At 41.7% G+C, this 20,653-nt stretch overlaps 2 protein-coding genes across 17 annotated transcripts in view; one reads left to right on the top strand and one right to left on the bottom strand.

The window, feature by feature from the left end:
* Window positions 1-20,653, top strand: part of LOC115155914 (peripheral plasma membrane protein CASK) — a 210,463-nt gene that overhangs the window by 138,074 nt on the left and 51,736 nt on the right. The window lies entirely within an intron of this gene.
* On the bottom strand, window positions 16,280-19,634 carry gpr34b (G protein-coupled receptor 34b). 3 transcript variants are annotated; one of them, XM_029702998.1, is made up of 3 exons: window positions 19,153-19,634; window positions 17,802-18,427; window positions 16,280-17,666 (listed from the first exon to the last, which is right to left on the bottom strand). In XM_029702998.1, exons 2-3 carry the CDS (start codon window positions 18,395-18,397, stop codon window positions 17,099-17,101), a joined length of 1,164 nt encoding a protein of 387 aa, XP_029558858.1. In that variant the 5' UTR covers window positions 18,398-18,427; window positions 19,153-19,634; the 3' UTR covers window positions 16,280-17,098. The 3 variants fall into 3 exon arrangements, with proteins under 3 accessions (XP_029558858.1, XP_029558857.1, XP_029558859.1); XM_029702997.1 differs by having other exon boundaries at window positions 19,164-19,634; XM_029702999.1 differs by lacking the exon at window positions 19,153-19,634 and having other exon boundaries at window positions 17,802-19,108.

Below are 20,653 nucleotides of genomic sequence, written 5' to 3'. Positions count from 1 at the left end.
AGTAAACATTACACTTCAAAAAGTTCCAAATATTATGTACACATACAGTGTTGTAATGATGTGCAAATAGTTAAAGTACGAAAGGGAAAATAAATAAACATAAATACAGGTTGTATTTACAATGGTGTTTGTTCATCACTGGTCACAACAGGTCACAAATATTGATGCTGTGATTGCACACTAGTATTTCACCCAATACATTTGGGAGTTTATCAAAATGTGATTTGTTTTTGAATTCTTTGTGGGTCTGTGTAATCTGATGGAAATATGTGTCTCTAATATGGTCATACATTTGGCAGGAAGTTAGGAAGTGCAGCTCAGATTCCACCTCATTTTGAGAGCCAGGTCTGCTTTCGGTGGCCTTTCTCAACAGTAAGGCTATGCTCACTGAGTGTGTACATAGTCAAAGATTTCCTTAATTTTGGAGTGGTTCCTCCTTTAAAAGTTGCGAGCTTGCACCGCGGGACTTAGAGGTACCCAGCGTCACGGTTTCATTGCTCCAGACCACCACAAGAGGGAGTTAGAGCACTCATTATGCATTTGGGTCCCACGGTTTTTATATGACCAATCATATCGAGTGGTTCCAATGACGAATTTTGATGCGAGCCATCCGTCCCTGGTGGCGTTCTTCAACAATATGGCTGACAAAACATTACGGTGGAACCAAATGTAAGTAGTTATAACGTCATAACGAGTCAAGCAAAAACATGTACAATTGAGAGGAATATGTTAGTTAATGTAGACAAACGTTTGTGCATATTTTTGTTATAAAGTTAATTTACGAAAATCAATATTTAGCAAGTTATGACTAGCTAACATTAGCCAGCTAGCTAGCTAGTGTTATGACAGGAGAATGAATTTGTCATTTGTGTTGTTTAATGTTGTAGGGACTCCTGAGAAACCCAGCAAACCAGGCTGTCATCTTGTGAAACAGTGGATGTAAAGAATCAAACTAGCTAAAGCATTTGCTGAAAATTGAATGTACAATTGTGTAAGCTTTCCTTGCAATGCAGCTGAAGTAACATGGCTAGCTAACTATTTGCTTGCTTATTGTGTAGTGGAGGATAAAAATAACTGAATGCCTATGGACGCTAGCGTCCCACCTGGCCAACATTCAGTGAAATTGCAGAGCGCCAAATTCAAAAACAAATACTCATTATAACAATTCATGGAACATACAAGTGTTATACATCGGTTTAAAAATTAACTTCTTGTTAATCCAACCACCGTGTCAGATTTCAAAAAGACTTTACGGCGAAAGCAAACCATGCGATTATCTGAGAACAGCGCCCAGCAGACAAATCATTACAAACAGTAACCAGCCAAGTAGACGAGTAACAGAAGTCAGAAATAGCGATAAAATTAATCACTTACCTTTGATGATCTTCATATGGTTGCACTCCGAAGACTCCATGTTACACAATAACATGTTTTGATCGATAATGTCCCTCTTTATGTCCAAAAACCTCAGTTTTGTTGGTGCGTTTTGTTCAGTAATCCATTGGAACAAAGCGCGGTCACAACAGACAGACGAATAATCAAAAGAGTACCATAAAGGTTCGTAGAAACATGTCAAACGATGTTTAAAATCAATCCTCAGGTTGTTTTTGTCATAAATAATCAATCATATTTCAACCGGACAAAAGCTTTGTCAATAGAAAAGGAGAAACAAGAAAGGCGCACTCCCGGTCACGCCCTGGACTCATGTCTGGAAATTTCCACTGGCCTCTCATTGAAAGTCCTGTTTCTCCCTTATTTTTCAGAGTAAAAGCCTGAAACAATGCATAAAGACTGGCCACATGTAGAGGAAGCCATAGAGATCGTGAACTGGGTCCTAAGTCTTTGTATGGTGGATAGGCTTTCAATGGAAAAAGAGGCATTTCAAAATAAAAGCACTCCCTGGATGGGTTTCCTCAGGTTTTCGCCTGCCATATCAGTTCTGTTATACTCACAGACATTATTTTAACAGTTTTGGAAACTTTAGAGTGTTTTCTATGCATATCCTAGCTTCTGGGCCTGAGTAGCAGGCAGTTTACTTTGGGCACGCTTTTCATCCAAAATTCCGAATGCTGCCCCCTACCCTATTGAGGTTAATGAAGCCTATGGATAGAGTAGAATATAATAACTTTATTGTGCCAAGGATGCAAGTCCTATATACATGTACTGTAGTTATTACCGTGCATGAGATTCCCACATTGTAGCCTGTACATTGAATATATTCACTGATCATGTACTCTTCCTTGGTGCGGTTCAGGTATGAATCTCTGAGACATTCTTTTTCAGTCATATCAAACTCATTCATTATTTGAATGATGCTGTGTCTGCATGTAAACTCAGCAAAAAAAGAAATGTCCTCTCACTGTCAACTGCATTTATTTTCAGCAAACTTAACATGTGTAAATATTTGTATCAACATAACAAGATTCAACAACTGAGACTAACTGAACAAGTTCCACAGACATGTGACTAATAGAAATGGAATAATGTGTCCCTGAACAAAGGGGGGTCAAAATCAAAAGTAACAGTCAGTATCCGGTGTGGCCACTCGCTGCATTAAGTACTGCAGTGCATCTCCTCCTCATGGACTGCACCAGATTTGACAGTTCTTGCTGTGAGATGTTACCCCACTCTTCCACTAAGGCACCTGCAAGTTCCCGGACATTTCTGGGGGGAATGGCCCTAGCCCTCACCCTCCAATCAAACAGGTCCCAGAAGTGCTCAATGGGATTGAGATCCGGGCTCTTCGCTGGCCATGGCAGAACACTGACATTCCTGTCTTGCAGGAAATCACGCACAGAACGAGCAGTATGGCTGGTGGCATTGTCATGCTGGAGGGTCATGTCAGGATGAGCCTGCAGGAAGGGTACCACATGAGGGAGGAGGATGTCTTCCCTGTAACGCACAGCATTGATACTGCCTGCAATGACAACAAGCTCAGCCCGATGATGCTGTGATACACCGCCCAGACCATGACGTACCCTCCACCTCCAAATCGATCCCGCTCTAGAGTACAGGCCTCGGGGTAACGCTCATTCCTTCGACGATAAACGCAAATCCGACCATCACCCCTGGTGAGACAAAACCACGACTCGTCAGTGAAGAGCACTTTGCCAGTCCTGTCTGGTCCAGTGACGGTGGGTTTGTGCCCATAGGCGGCGTTGTTGCCGGTGATGTCTGTTGAGGACCTGCCTTACATCAGGCCTACAAGCCCTCAGTCCAGCCTTTCAGCCCATTGCGGACAGTCTGAGCACTGATGGAGGGATTGTGCGTTCCTGGTGTAACTCGGGCAGTTGTTGTTGCCATCCTGTACCTGTCCCGCAGGTGTGATGTTCGGATGTACCGATCCTGTGCAGGTGTTGTTACACATGATCTGCCACTGCGAGGACGATCAGCTGTCCGCCCTGTCTCCCTGTAGCGATGTCTTAGGCATGTCACAGTACGGACATTGTGAAGTTATTTGGATTTTTACAAATTATCTTTGAAAGACAGGGTCCTGAAAATTATACACTTCAGCAGTGTTTACCACTCCTGCTCCTGGGACATCAATGATTACATATTGTAACTATGCAATAGACTATAAACATGATTGATTTGTAATTCATATTTACAGAAAAAAAACTATGCATATCTGACTCCCTTCATCTGCATTAATCTGAGGACACAGGATAGTATTTCAATGAGATACTTCATTTCAACCAGTGGAGAATGTGAGACGCTTTGTTGAAAGAAGTTAATTATCCAGGTGTTATAAATACATAATACATGCATTATAATTATCATAATTGTAATAAATACAAGTTCAATCTGTACTTCAATGCACATATGGTGTGCATTATAAAACAAGGAAGAAAGACGAGGTGGGGAGAGAGGTGTAGAAGACAGAAAGGGAAAGAGGTAAGAACAGCGGCAGACAGCATATGATTCATGAATTACAGTCCTACCCTAATATTCTCTCAGTTCATCACAATTGTGGTGTCTCCTAACCAGCCTTGGGCCCCCAGTTGGGCCAAAGGTTATCTTAAGAGCAGGTGAGGTGGTGATGATGGGACTGGCTTCCTCTCTCACATCAAAACATACCTGCAGACGAGTGACAGATGGATAAAGAGAGAGAGCATGATTAAGCCTTGTTTTTTTATTCTAACACGGTCAGTCATCTTAAATCAGGAGGTGAAATGCAAAACTGACCTTGGATCATTAACTCTGGGACTACTACATCTCTGTCTGTATTTCAATGTAAAGCATCTCTTTAATAATACTTCCTGTTGACCCAAGCAAGTGACCTCTCACCTATGATCATGCTGTGTCCTCTGTGTCAGCCAGTTCAGATGCGTGAGGGGTTCACCAAAACGGCTGATATAACCTAGAGGATTTAGGGAGAAGGGGAGAGGGATGAAGTGAAGAGAGACTGTTATTGTGTGTGTATGGTCTCACCTGGTGTCCACACTAAGTGGCTAGAGTACTTTATGCTGAAAAACAGACACATGAGGACAAACAATAGAAGATAATGTCAATAGAAGATACTGTATGTGACGCAGACACCTATCGGAGTGTACCTGAAACATATAAATATAGAGGGCTATGTGTCTCACCACTTGGTTATTGCAAGGCTAACCCCCAGGGAAATCATGACTTGGCAGCAACAGATAGTCCAGTGAAAATGGCTGTGTTTATGTGTTGTAAATCTGAAAATTAGCAGCTGACATCTTAAGGGTTTTTTAATTAATGCATGTGAGACAGGTTCCATGTACAACAAGACAGGCAGAGAGGAAGAGAGAAAAAGAACACAGAACAAGTTAATTACCTCTGGTTATGGACACTTTTGCCAGCAATACAGCTTCCACGGCCTGTTCCTCGGACAGTGAACATCTGGCAATATCTACATTTTCGACCCCTTGATCAGCTGGCTCTCTGAAAGTAAAGAAAATGGCTTATTTTTTGTAGATATGAAAACAATAACTAAAGCAGCAGATGTCATTTTCAGGATACATCAATACAGCACAGAAACACCAGACTGGTATTGTGGTTGTTCATTAGGTGATGGGAAATATGCAATGATACCTGCACCATCTACACGCTGCAAAGACTCCCTAACTCTTCGTGACAGACACACAGACATTGTGTTCTTTCATTTTTCTGTAAAAAAAAGCTAACCGTTACACCGTTATGAAATATTATTATATATCGACTATGAAACAAATAGGACATGGCCTGCTTATGAGGTGCCTTGAAAGAAAGTTAGATTAATTCAACTGAAATTGGCGAGAAAGCTAAATGCTTTTGGTTAGCTTGAGAATAATAATTGCATGATTTATCATTCTACGGTATGTATGTAATATAGTAGAATGTTATGAACCGACACTGAATCGTAAGAGCTATGTAAAAGTTGGACGGAAGAATGCACAGGGCTGCTTACCTGAGATGCCATCATCACACAGTCCTTCGTAGGGGTCCGCTATGACTTCCTTTGTGTCGGAAAAAAGTTGCTTTCAGAACAATAATTTTTGATTGAAAATAAAAAAGGTTTTGCTCTCGACAAAAAAGACACATGTACCTCCATAGCATATAACAATTTGCCTGTGAATAACCACACCTTCATACAAACGTGCTACTGTATGCAGAATTCTTGACGCACAACCGAAGATGCTGCCACATCCTGCCAGCACGCCCACAAGCGAGCCACCCCGGCACAGAATGATGATGCGTGGAAGAGGGAATGGAATGAGACCTGGCGCTCCATCTTTATATCTTGACGGTAAAATAAGCAAGGAGATAGACCAGATGCTTTTCAACTTTCTGTGGAGAAACCGTACCCATTACATTAGGAAAACTGTTGTAATGAACACTTATGAGAATGGTGGGCTGAATTTTCTGGACTTTACTACCTTAAATAATACTTTTAAGATCAGTTGGATAAAACAATTCCTAAGAAGACCCACTTCTATGTGGAATTTTATTCCTCATGTCTTCTCTACTTTTGGTGGCCTTAACTTCATGTTGGTTTGCAATTATAATATTGACAAAGTTCCAGTGAAACTTTCTGCTTTTCATCGGCAGGTTTTCTTGTCATGGTCCTTCATTTATAAGCAGAATTATTCTCTACACAAATATTATATATGGAATAATCGGGATATATTGTATAAAAACACTTATTTGTTTTTAGAATATTGGTTCCGAAATAATATCCTATTGGTGAGCCAACTGGTAAATAATATCCTATTGGTGAGCCAACTGGTAAATAATATCCTATTGGTGAGCCAACTGGTAAATAATATCTTATTGGTGAGCCAACTGGTAAATAATATCCTATTGGTGAGCCAACTGGTAAATAATATCCTATTGGTGAGCCAAAAGGTAAATAATATCCTATTGGTGAGCCTACTGGTAAATAATATCCTATTGGTTAGCCAACTGGTAAATAATATCCTATTGGTGAGCCAACTGGTAAATAATATCCTATTGGTGAGCCAACTGGTAAATAATATCCTATTGGTGAGCCAACTGGTAAATAATATCCTATTTGTGAGCCAACTGGTAAATAATATCCTATTGGTGAGCCAACTGGTAAATAATATCCTATTGGTGAGCCAACTGGTAAATAATATCCTATTGGTGAGCCAACTGGTAAATAATATCCTATTGGTGAGCCAACGGGTAAATAATATCCTATTGGTGAGCCAACTGGTAAATAATATCCTATTGGTGAGCCAACTGGTAAATGCAGAGGGTTTTTTACTTAGTTATAAGGAATTCTTATCACTTATCACAGGTCCCTGTAACACCTAAAGATTTTGCAATTGTTTTAGATGCCTTTCCCTCAGGTGTTGCTTTATTATTCAGGAACGTGTCAAGACCTGACCCTCAGAGCCTACCTTCCATTAACCCTGTTGACTCATCAGTAGGAAAGATTTGTTTCTCTTTTGGTCCATTCAACAACAGAGCGATACGTACCTTGTTTCAGCAGGATGTTGTATCTATACCTTATGTCATGCCTTATTGGAACGGATTTATTGATCATATCTGTTGGGAAAAAGTTTGGATATTGCCACACACATACCTACTTGTTAACAAAATGAAGGAAGTTTCCTTTAAAATTGTTCATAAATATTATCCTGCCAACCACTATATGAAGAAATGTAAGGAAAACAAACTCTAATTGTACCTTTTATAATGACCACCCAGAAACAGTGTTGCATCTTTTTTGGCATTGTATTCATGTAAGGAATATGTGGCAAGACATCAGTAGATTTATAATTGAACACATTTATGAAGATTTTACTCCATTGTTGTCACGCCTGACCAGTAATAGGGGTTATTTGTTATTGTAGTTTCGTCAGGACGTGGCAGGGGGTATTTGTTTTATGTGGTTCGGGGGTTATGTGTATGTAGAGGGGTGTTTTATTTATGTGTTCCGGGGTTTTGGTATATGTTCTTGTTTTAGTATTCTAGGTTTTTCTAGTTTGTATATTTCTTTGTTGGTCTGTGTGGCTCTCGATCAGGAACAGCTGTACATCGTTGTTCCTGATTGAGTCATATATAGGGAGCTTGTTTTCACCTGGTTTTGTGGGTAGTTGTATTTTGCACTGCTGTTATTATTAGCCTGTGAAACTGTCGGTCTGTCGTTCTTTGTTTTCGTGTTCGTGTTCACTTTAATTAAATAAATTAAAGTATGAGTATTCACGTAGCCGCTGCGCCTTGGTCCCCTTCTCTCTTCAACGACGGCTGTTACAATTGTGGAGAGATGTACTGCTTGGATTCTTTACCTACGATAGAAATAAGATGAAACTATTTCATGTAATTCATTTCATTATTCTTTAGGCCAAATTTCATATTCACAAATGTAAATTTACAAACAAAACCACACATTTTCTTACCTTTACAAAAATAAATCTAACTATATTTTAAGACAATTAAACACTCTACTAACAAAAAAGCTGTTAGAATTATAATTGTATGCATGTCCCTTAAGGTCCTTGTGTAATGTAATATTGTACCCCCTAGCCCAATTGTCCTTTGTATATTAATTATATATACTTGTGTTCCCACATGTACTTCCTGTATTGATTTGTTGTTAATAAAATAATAAAAAAAGGGAACAACAACAATTTGTTGCAAGTTGGGGAGGGGGGCTAATAGCTGAATTGACTATTCAACCTTTACTAAAGAATAGTCTAATAGCCGAGCTAGGTGTGAACCCCCCCCCCCCCCCCCCCCTTATCACAGACCAGATTTGCCCTAATGACCAAGGGGTAGCTTGCTACTCAATATAATGGCTTTTCAAATAAATGACCTTACACGTTATGTTGGCTGATAATTTGTTAGCTACTCTGTCCTTACGAACCGCATAGCATATCATTACAGCAGTATGTACCGGTATGTTAGCTACCTACCTAACGTTAGTAGTTATACATCAAACTTGCCAGTATATTAGCTATAGGCTAACCCAACGTTTATTGACTTGATTATTCTCGTCATTCTTAGCTTAGTTAACTTCTATGGGCTAGGTGGGACGCTAGCCAGTGAAATATCAGGGCAGAAAATTCAAAAACAACAAAATGTCACAATTCAACTTTCTCAAACATACAACTATTTTACACCATTTTAAAAATACACTTCTCCTTGATGTAACCACATTGTTCGATTTCAAAAAGGCTTTACAGCGAAAGCAAAACATTAAATTATGTTAGGAGAGTACATAGACAAACATAATCACACAGCCATTTTCCAAGCAAGGACATGTCAATAAAACCCAAAACACAGCTAAATGAAGCACTAACCTTTGACGATCTTCATCAGATGACACTCCTAGGACATTATGTTACACAATACATGTATGTTTTGTTCGATAAAGTTCATATTTATATCCAAAAACAGCATTTTACATTGGCGCTTGATGTTCAGAAAATGTATTCCCACCAAAACGTCCAGTGAATGTGCACATCAATTTACAAAAATACTCATAAACGTTGACAAAATATATAACAATTATTTTAAGAATTATAGATAGACTACCCCGGATGCAACCGCTGTGTCAGATTTTAAAATAGCTTTACGGAGAAATTCAGACACCCGCTAAGTTCGGGGCAACCTAAACTCAGAATTAGTATTAGAAATATTCTCTTACCTTTGCTGATCTTCGTCAGAATGCACTCCCAGGACTGCTACTTCCACAAGAAATGTTGTTTTTGTTCGAAATAATCCATATTTATGTACAAATACCTCAGTTTTGTTTGTGCGTACAGATCACTTATCCAAAGGCATAACGCGCGAGCGCGGAACGAGAGACGAAAAGTCAAAATGTTCCATTACCATACTTAGAAGCATGTCATACGCTGTTTAAAATCAATCTTTATGGTATTTTTAACGTAGAATTGCGATAATATTCCAACCGGACAATAGCATATTCATTCAAGAAGAAAAAGAAGGAGGGGCGCGCTCGCGGGACCGAGCATATCCAATCCCTTTGTTGCCAGGCAGACCACTCAGTAACTGAGCTCCTATTATCTGCCCAGTGACAGGAAAATGCTCAAACCACTTTCTGAAGGCTTTAGACAGCCAATGGAAGCCTTAGGAAGTGCAACGTCACCCCACAGACACTGTAGCTGCGATAGAGAATCAAAAGAAGAACTACAATTCTCAGACTTTTCACTTCCTGCTTGGATTTTTCTCAGGTTTTTGCCTGCCATATGAGTTCTGTTATACTGGTAAAAGGGCTTTTATGTACTCTGCGCCATCGTCTTGGAATGCCTTACAAAATACTTTTAAACTGGATGAACTTGTCCTGATTGGTATTTTTAAATCACGGATGAATGATCTGGAGACTGATTCCCTGACCTGTCAATGTTTTTAATTTGCTGTTTTTGATTTTGTTATATTCTTTGTTAATTCTATGGTTTTTACTAGATTACTTGTAGTTTTTCATGTTGTTTGTCTGTAATTTTTGTAATGACTTGGCGCTGCCTATCTTGGCCAGGACGCTCTTGAAAATGAGATTTTAAATCTCAATGAGCCCTTCCTGGTTAAATAAAGGTTAAATAAAATAAATAAAAATAAATAAATAAAAATACTCACAGACACCATTCAAACAGTTTTAGAAACTTCAGAGTGTTTTCTATTCAAATCTACTAATAATATGCATATTCTAGTTTCTGGGCCAGAGTAGTAACCTGTTTAAATTGGGTACGTTTTTCATCCGGCCGTGAAAATACTGCCCCCTAGCCCAGACAGGTTAAATGGTGCAGTCGTTGTGCTTTCTCAATGGACATCTGGGTGCTATTGTAAATTTGCTCTGGCTATCTATAGGCTGGACAATAGAACGAATCAAAATTCACCCAAGGCTGAAAAATGGCTTAAGAACGTTGACTAAACTGGAACACTAGCGCGAGCCCATAGCAAATTAATGGGATCGAACGTTCACAGAGCCTGTTTTGATTGGAGTGGTGCTTAGAATTCCATTTTGCCTAAATGGCACAAAATAATTTATCCCTTTTTATTTTACCACTAAAATCTATTCGTTGGACAAAACTGGAAAAAAACAACTTGTGTAGAAAGTAAACATTCACACCTCGATGGTGTCAACTGTGCTTATGTCTGCGTAATGAGAAAGTAGGGAAAACATTTAAATGGACTATTTCTGGTCTAGCGATCGCTGCCCAAATTTACATAATTACAGAGTAGATTCTCCTGATTAAAATGGTGCCCGACTTGAAAAAATCTAAATATACACTGAGATATTTGGCGAAATAGACCAGCATGCCTCTCCATAGGAAAACAATGGGGGGCGCTCAGCGTTCCAAGGGCAAAAAGTATATTAGAGCTAGCATTTGATGACAACTGAGCTAGCAGGCTTACATAATTAGGCTTACATAATTAGAAAGAAGAGATTCTCATGATTAAAATGGCGCCCGACTTGAAAAAAATGTAAATATACACATTGCGAGATATTTGGCGAAATAGACAGACATGCCTATATTTCCCCCATAGGAAACAATGGGAAGACCGCAGAGTTCCAATCAAATGTTTTTGTGTTTACATTTTAACTACTAGCGGCCTACTAGCTACCTAGAGCTACTTGGAACCCTACTAATTCCACGACTGGTCTATCGACGTCACCGCACGAAGAGGCAAAAACAGACTTACCCCCATCGCGATGTCCCCCAAAGGCTAACTTGCTAGCTCCAGTCTGTTAACTGCTAGCTTGCTTGCCCCGGTCTGCTAACTGCTAGCTTGCCTGCCCCGATCTGCTAACTGCTAGCCCCGGTCTGCTAACTGCTAGCTTGCCAGCCCCGGTCTGCTAACTGCTAGCTTGTTTAGCCCCGGCCTACAAACTGTTAGCTTGTTAGCATCGGCCTGCTAACTGTCTGAATTGCCGTGTCCCCAGTCAGCCCAAACACTCACTGGACCCATATGTTCACTTGGCTACGCATGCCTCTCTCTAATATCAATATGCCTCGTCCATTACTGTCCTGTTTAGTGATTACTGTCTTATTTCACTGTAGAGCCTCTAGCCCTGCTCAATATGCCCCAACCATGTTGTTCCACCTCCTACATATGCGATGACATCACCTGGTTTAAACGTCTCTAGAGACTATATCTCTCTCATCATTACTCAATGCCTAGATTTACCTCCAATTAACTCACATCCTACCTTACCTTTGTCTGTACACTATGCCTTGAATCTATGCTATCGTGCCCAGAAACCTGCTCCCTTTACTCTCTGTTCCGAACGTGCTAGACGGCCAGTTCGTATACCCTTTAGCCGTACCCTTATCCTACTTCTCCTCTGTTCCTCTGGTGATGTGGAGGTTAATCCAGGTCCTGCAGTGCCTGGCTCCACTCCCACTCCCCAGGTGCTCTCATTTGTTGACTTCTGTAACCGTAAAAGCCTTGGTTTCATGCATGTTAACATTAGAAGCCTACTCCCTAAGTTTGTTTTACTCACTGCTTTAGCACACTCTGCCAACCCGGATGTCTTAGCCGTGTCTGAATCCTGGCTTAGGAAATCCACCAAAAACCCTGAAATCTCCATCGCTAACTATAACATTTTCTGCCAAGATAGAACTGCCAAAGGGGGCGGTGTTGCAATCTACTGCAAAGATAGCCTGCAGAGTTCTGAATTACTATCCAAGTCTGTACCCAAACAATTCAAGCTTCTACTTCTAGAAATTCACCTTTCCAGAAACAAGTCTCTCACTGTTGCTGCTTGCTATAGACCTCCCTCTGCCCCCAGCTGTGCCCTCGATACCATATGTGAATTGATTGCCCCCCATCTATCTTCTGAGCTTGTGCTACTAGGTGACCTAAACTGGGACATGCTTAACACCCCGGCCATCCTACAATCTTAGCTTGATGCCCTCAATCTCACACAAATTATCAATGAACCTACCAGGCACAACCCCAAATCCGTAAACACGGGCACCCTCATAGATGTCATCCTAACTAACTCGCCCTCCAAATACACCTCTGCTGTTTTCAATCAAGATCTCAGCGATCACTGCCTCATTGCCTGCATCCGTAATGGGTCTGCGACCAAACGACCACCCCTCATCACTGTCAAACGCTCCCTAAAACACTTTTGCGAGCAGGCCTTTCTAATCGACCTGGCCGGGGTATCCTGGAATGACATTGACCTCGTCCCGTCAGTAGATGATGCCTGGCTATTCTTTAAAAGTGCCTTCCTCACCATCTTAAATAAGCATGCCCCACTCAAAAAATGTTGAACTAGGAATAGATATAGTCCTTGGTTCACTCCAGACCTGTCTGTCCTTGACCAGCACAAAAACATCCTGTGGCGTTCTGCATTAGCATCGAATTGCCCCTGTGATATGCAACTTTTCAGGGAAGTTAGGAACAAATATACACAGACAGTTAGAAAAGCTAAGGCTAGCTTTTTCAAACAGAAATGTGCATCCTGTAGTACTAACTCAAAAAAGTTCTGGGACACTGTAAAGTCCATGGAGAATAAGAGCACCTGCTCCCAGCTGCCCACTGCTCTGAGGCTAGGAAACACTGTTACCACCGATAAATCCACTATAATTGAGAATTTCAATAAGCATTTCTCTACAGCTGGCCATACTTTCCACCTGGCTACCCCTACCCCGGTCAACTGCCCGGCACCCTCCACAGCAACCCGCCAATGCCCCCACCATTTCTCCTTCACCCAAATCCAGATAGCTAATGTTCTGAAAGAGCTGCAAAATCTGGACCCCTACAAATCAGCCGGGCTAGACAATCTGGACCCTCTCTTTCTAAAATTATCTGCAACCTCTATTACTAGCCTGTTCAACCTCTCTTTCATATCGTCTGAGATTCCCATAGATTGGAAAGCTGCCGCGGTCATCCCCCTCTTCAAAGGGGGTGACACTCTAGACCCAAACTGCTACAGACCTATCCTACCCTGTCTTTCTAAGGTCTTCGAAAGCCAAGTTAACAAACAGATTACCGACCATTTCGAATCCCACCGTACCTTCTCCGCTATGCAGTCTGGTTTCAGAGCTGGTCATGGGTGCACCTCAGCCACGCTCAAGGTCCTAAACGACATCATAACCTCCATCAATAAGAGACATTACTGTGCAGCCGTATTCATCTACCTGGCCAAGGCTTTCGACTCTGTCAATCACCACATTCTTATTGGCAGACTCGACAGCCTTGGTTTCTCAAATGATTGCCTCGCCTGGTTTACCAACTACTTCTCTGATAGAGTTCAGTGTGTCAAATCGGAGGGCCTGTTGTCTCTGGCAGTCTCTATGGGTGTGCCACAGGGTTCAATTCTCAGGCCGACTCTCTTCTCTGTATACATCAATGATGTTGCTCTTGCTGCTGGTGATTCTCTGATCCATCTCTATTCTGTACACTTCTGGCCCCTCTTTGGACACTGTGTTAACTAACCTCCAGACGAGATTCATTGCCATACAACTCTCCTTCAGTGGCCTCCAACTGCTCTTAAACGCAAGTAAAACTAAATACATGCTATTCAATCAATCACTGCCCGCACCTGCTCGCCCGTCCAGCATCACTACTCTGGATGGCTCTGACTTAGAAAACGTGGACAATTACAAATACCTGGGTGTCTGGTTAGACTGTAAACTCTCCTTCCAGACTCACATTAAGCATCTCCTATCCAAAATTAAATCTAGAATTGGCCTCCTATATCGCAACAAAGCATCCTTCACTCATGCTGCCAAACATACCCTCGTAAAACTGACCATCCTACCGATCCTCGACTTCGGTGATTCATCTATAATATAGCCTCCAACACTCTACTCAACAAACTGGATGCAGTCTATCACAGTGCCATCCGTTTTGTCACCAAAGCCCCATACACTACACACCATTGCGACCTGTACGCTCTCGTTGGTTGGCCCTCGCTTCATACTCGTCGGCAAACCCACTGGCAACAGGATATCTACAAGTCTCTGCTAGGTAAAGCCCCACCTTATCTCAGCTCACTGGTCACCATAGCAGCACCCACCCGTAGCACACGCTCCAGCAGGTATATCTCACTGGTCACCCCCAAAAACAATTCCTCCTTTGGTCGTCTTTCCTTCCAGTTCTCTGCTGCCAATGACTGGAACGAACTGCAAAAATCTCTGAAGCTGGAGACTCATATCTCCCGTACTAGCTTTAAGCACCAGCTGTCAGAGCAGCTCACAGATCACTGCACCTGTACATAGCCCATCTGTAAACAGCCCATCTATCTACCTACCTCATCCCCATACTGTATTTATTTATTTTATTGCTCCTTTGCAACCCAGTATCTCTACTTGCACATTCATCTTCTGCACATCTACCGTTCCAGTGTTTAATTGCTATATTGTAATTACTTCGCCACCATGGCCTATTTATTGCCTTAACTTACCTCATTTGCACTCACTGTATATAGACTTTTTGTTTTCTTTTGTTCTACTGTATTATTGACTGTATGTTTTGTTTATTCCATGTGTAACTCTGCGTTGTTGTATGTGTCGAATTGCTATGCTTTATCTTGGCCAGGTCGCAGTTGCAAATGAGAACTTGTTCTCAACTAGCCTACCTGGTTAAATAAAGGTGAAATAAATAAAAAAATATAACGACGTGAGCACCATTGCCAACAATAGCGAAGCAGGCATTGTGACGTTGAACAATAAACTGGGAATAGAACGTTCGGAAGGTGAGTTGGTGCCACAGTGCTCAATAGAACTAATAGGAGCTGGCAGGGTGAAAAATGCACCAAAATAAGGCCTGTTTTTCGCAATTACTTCAAAACGACAGCAAGCAGCTGGGAAATATGGTCATATTATGAAACGGGGCTCCACGGCGGATGCAATGAACTCGTTTATTATCAGCAAAGAAAATAAAAATGTTCATGTGTCCAGCCTACTATCTACACGGATTTCAGAGCACTCTCGTCTCAGTGTACCAGAGCGCAGAATAATTCATTTACGAGCGCCCAACACCCATTGAATATGGCCGGTGTCAGATAACATCGGGAAAAAGGGTAATTAAATTGTATCCAGCAGCACAGTTACAGTCACCAACGCTCTGGTTAACATGAAAACTGCCTTACCAGCTCTGCTAGGCCGAGTAAAATGGTCAGAGTGGTCTCATTTGTGTCTGGAAGTAGCTAGCCAACGTTAGCTTGGGTGCTGACTGCCATTGTAAGGCCAGAACGCTCAAATCAACCCTACTCCTCGGCTCGAACGTCCAGTATGCGCTCCGTGAGCGAAACGGTCTGAATTTACAAACTGACAACGCTCTGAATTTATGAGCGTCACGTTGTACAGCGCCATATTTTCTGTTCCATCCTAACGGAAACCCAGAGGATTTTTCATTTTTCATGGAATAGAAACACCATAATATTAATCAAATTAATTAAGCAAGTACCAGTCAAAAGTTTGGACACACCTACTCATTCCAGGATTTTTCGTTATTTTTAATATTTTCTACATTGTAGAATAATAGTGTAGACATCACAATTATGAAATAACACCGGTCTCCTGCGTGCCCTGCATTCTGTAGTACAGACATGGCCTGCTCTCCCTTATGTAAGGAATTAGGAACTTTCCCATGTTTACTACAGTATGTATTGTAGACTGCAGAGTAGCCTAATAAACAAATAAACACATTTTGTTAATAAAATAATGAAATAATGAGGAACCACTGTAGCATTCTCTCTCTCTCTGTCTCTCTCTCTCTGTCTCTCTGTCTCTCTCTCTCTTTCATTCATGCATGCATCCTGTGTTACTATGGGCATATAACACATCCATTCTTACTGTGGACAAAGACTTTAAATCTTCTTATCATCTTTGGTAATACCAATGCTACACACTCCACCTTAATGAATAATAAAGTGGAGGGCACCCTATAATGGCTTCATACAGAGGTTGTTGTGCTCGTCCCTGTCCATGCTTCATATGAGTATATGACAAATCGATGCTTTGGTTTTTACTGAGGGCCAACCAAGGCCCAATGTTGCAATATGTACAGTTTACTAGTAGTATAAAAACAATGCCATTTTCATTACATTGTTCAATTTATTCCTTTTTTCATGTTAATTATTCAATATAGTTTCTAATGTCTCAAAATGTCTCTGTTACAGGCAATATATGAAACATTGAAACAGGTAAAAAGCTGTTACAAAACCACTCAACAACCATCCAGTAGCCTATTCACAATGAATAGTAATATTTAATGTTTCGTCATCACAGTCCCACATATTTTATTTTAGCATAGCGTGCCTTCATGGCTTTTCTAAGTGAGATTGGGTATTGTCTTTGTTGTTTTCCACCAGCATGTCATGACCAAGTAATATCACTGTGGTGTCTGTATGGTCCTCTCATTGTCTGTGCAGTCCTTTAACATGACATATCCCCTGCAAAAGCTGTCATCTGACTGGATGCTAATGCTTCCTTTATGATATAAAACTCTAATAGTTAATGCCCCAATTCCATGGAGTCGTGTTCATGCTCTCCCGGACTGTCCCTCTTCAAGTTGTTCTTGGCACAAAATGGCTTATGCTGGCTGGTCCTGATACCAGAAGGAGGATGGACTTTGCTGCTATTTTGTGGCCCAACAAAGTCCAAAACTGACCTCGGATCAGTGTCTAGTGACAACTTCATCTTATTTATATCTGAAGGAGGGAGGGCTGGACAGTTATTTTTCTCCTCAGATTACTGATGAAACTAACGTTTGGCTGCTCCTCAAGGCTCCTCCCACAATCCACACTGGAGGCACTCCCACTGCCACCCGAGTCACTCAGTCGGAACATGTTATTGACCAATCGGAGTGTCTCTTTCCTCACGGACTCCGACAACAGGAAGTACATCACGGGGTCTAGGCAACTGTTGAGGGCAGAGAGTAGCAACACCACTTCGTTGGCTTGGTCTACCACTCCCCTCCAGAAGCAGGAAGTTTCCCTGATCTGGGAGACGACGTAGAACACCCGGACTATGTGATAGGGGACGAAGCAGATGGTAAACAGAAAGAGGACGAAGAAGGACTTCCTGGCAGTACGGTTGTAGCGGGTCGCGTTGGGGAGGTCCGGTTTATCTCTCGACGCCCTCAGCAGCTTGAGTGCAATTTTCCCATAAGACACCACAAGGCAGACAAACACAAACCAGAACACAGCAACCAGGAAGAGGTTGAAATAGGCCTTCCCCTGCGCATGCTTTCGTTGCTTATACTGGAAACACCTGGGGGATTGGGAGAAAATAAAATTACTATTAGTGTAATTGTTCAAAATGTTGGACCCTACTCAAATAAAGCATATCAACAAAGTTCTCCTCGAAAAATGTGTAAATACATTTTTCTTGAAAAATAAAACCCACTTGTTCGACTCCTCGTTGCCCTCGGAGAGGAGGATCATGGGTATGACGGCGGTGAGGGCCAGGATCCAGATGGTCCCACAGACGGTGGAGCTCCATCTGGTGGCCTGGAGGCGATACTGCCCCCCGGCGCTACGCTGGATCTTCAGATAGCGATCCACACTGATCAACCCTAATAAGGTGATACTGATATACATGTTCATATAAAAGAGGTTTCCCACGACCTTACAGAGGGTGGGGCCCATGTCCCAGTGGTTCCCTTTACTGTGGTAGAGGACTCTGAATGGGAGACAGATGACCAGTAGCAGGTCAGCTAACGCTATGTTGATGAGGAACACTCGGACAGAGTTCTTCTTGGAGTGGACGTATAGAAAGACCCAGAGAGCCAGTATGTTGCCGGCCAGGCCCAAGACGAAGAGGACAGAGTAGAGGACTGCTAGAGGGATCTGGAGGGAGCTGTCGTCAAGGTGACAGTGTTCCCTGGGGTCAGGGGTTGTGGCTGTCAAGAGGTTCTTGAAGGTAGTCTCCGTGGCGATGAGTGAGTGGGAGGACTTGGGAAAGGGAAAGAATGTGACGTTGGCAGGGAAGTTGGTTGTCATAGCATCGGTTTCCCTCTATAATCCTTAGTCCTGCATAAGGGAGAAAGTCAGGGAAAATAACGTTTCATCCAGAAACTTTGTCTAATTCCTCAAATCATAAACTATCAAAATAAAGAAAGTCGGAAAGATATAGCGCGTAAGCTCATGTTTTTTTTTATCTACTTCCTTAAATCAACCAAAAGTGTTTCTTGGTTCTTTCAGAATGTTCTCTTGGAAAGTTATTCGCTCTAATTAGTTCTGGTCTGTTTTGATGGCAGGAGGCCAAGCTGGATGATTTAGGTCCAGATCAGCACCTAATCTACTAATAATGAATTATACTGTACATTACTCAGGTCCTGTACAAATCTCTGGCCAGCTGATTGACCACCTGACAAACAACTACAGACTACACTACCTGGCCTACAGTATAGAGGAACATGTGGGGAATAACAGATTTTCCTTTACTTCTCAAATTATCTCAGTGATACTTTTCTCCTTTGCAAAATACTTCAGAGACCTGCCAGTTAAACCTTGATTGGAAATGTTGCGGGTGGTATTTTGTAATTCCATCACTCTGGGCTCTATCCAGTATATGGAAATAATTTGCTCTTTGCACTGTGAGAATATGATTTTGAATTTACATAATCAATGCGTTCGGTTTGAAACAAAAATGGCAACACAAGAATTAACAATACAATCACTCACAGCACATAAAAAGGATTTTGCCTTACTCTTAATCTGGAAACAGCTTTTCATTGAATACACACTGTACTCACCCTGTACTCACCCTGTGAATTGTGACCATTGGAGATGTTGTTTCTCTTCACTCTTTGTGAATGTGCTTGTGTGGCAAAAGAGAATGAAAACTCTCCTTTTTTCTTTCTCTCTCTCTCTCGTTCATTCTCTTTCTCTCTCAGATTTGTAGTTCTGTTTTTAGCATAAATTGTATTTTCTTAATCCAGTCTGTTTTGCTCCAGCTTTTCTCCCCGTTTCATAGAAAGTTGGAGCTGCCCTAAATCGATGCCTGTAGATGAAGGTTCCAGGTCTCTAGGTTCTCAGTATCTGCCTTTCTACGACTTCAACTATTCTCTGGAGAGCTGTGACTAACAGGTCGTAAAAGCCTCAGAATCTCTCTCCCCTCTTCCTCTCTCACTTTCTCTCTCTTTCCTCTCCTTCTCTGCATTCCCTTCAGCTGCGATCTACTCTCGAAAGCTGTGAAATTCCAAAGTACAGAATCTGAGTCTTATTAACTGAGAAAACTTAAAGGAAAAAGGGGGGGGGGGGGGTTGACTACACAGAGACCGAGAGACAGGGCAGAGCGCGCGCACACTTTTGCACACACACACACACACACACACACACACACACACACACACACACACACACACACACACACACACACGGCAGGGCCCAGCCCACTGCTGATTACACATGCTAGAGCAACCGCTAGGACCGCAGAGCATAGACCGCCTATGTATACAGGGAACCCTGCTTTAACACAATTTATAAAATATATACACTGATTATATAGCATACCTGAAGTATACATGTTACTTATATAGGACAGCGGTAGACCCACGTATAGGCTTTCTCATTTTTATTAGGTTGTCAAAAAAATGTTTCTGTAGCCACTATGGTTCAAGCTTCAACCCAGTTTTAATGTACCACTCAGGAGAACTATCTTCGGCCTAACCCTTGGCCCAACCCAGCATTTTGGGAAAAACTGAAAACTAGTAATAGATGGAGACAAAAGTAACTTCAGAATGTGTTCAGAATGAGACAGGAACTTTGTCTTTTAAAGAGAAAAATGCAAGAGTCTGGTGGTGGTGGTGGTGGCGTCATGTACAATTCTTGTTAACAGATTTACACATGTATGTGTCAGCGATTCATTGGAGCAAGTCTTCAAACTGTCTTTGATGTGTAGGTTTCTGTAATGATGTTTTCATGGCTGTAGCCCTACCCAGACCATAGTAAATTAGACACACACATACACTATATATACAAAAGTATGTGGACACCCCTAATTTGAGAAGTAGAGGAAAATCTTTTATTCCCCCCATGTTGCTGACAGGTGTATAAAATCGAGCACATAGCCATGCAATCTCCATAGACAAACATTGGCAGTAGAATGGCCTTACCAAAGAGTTCAGTGACTTTCAACAATGGCACTGTTATAGGATGTCACCTTTCCAACAAGTCAGTTTGTCAAATTTCTGCCCTGCTAGAGCTGTCCCGGTCAACCGTAAATTCTGTTATTGTGATGTGGAAACGTCTAGG

The sequence above is a fragment of the Salmo trutta genome, chromosome 20 (assembly GCF_901001165.1).
Source record: "Salmo trutta chromosome 20, fSalTru1.1, whole genome shotgun sequence".
Classification (NCBI taxonomy): Eukaryota; Metazoa; Chordata; class Actinopteri; order Salmoniformes; family Salmonidae; genus Salmo; species Salmo trutta.
Note: the sequence above shows the minus strand (reverse complement) of the source record. Positions and strands in the feature narration are given on the sequence as shown.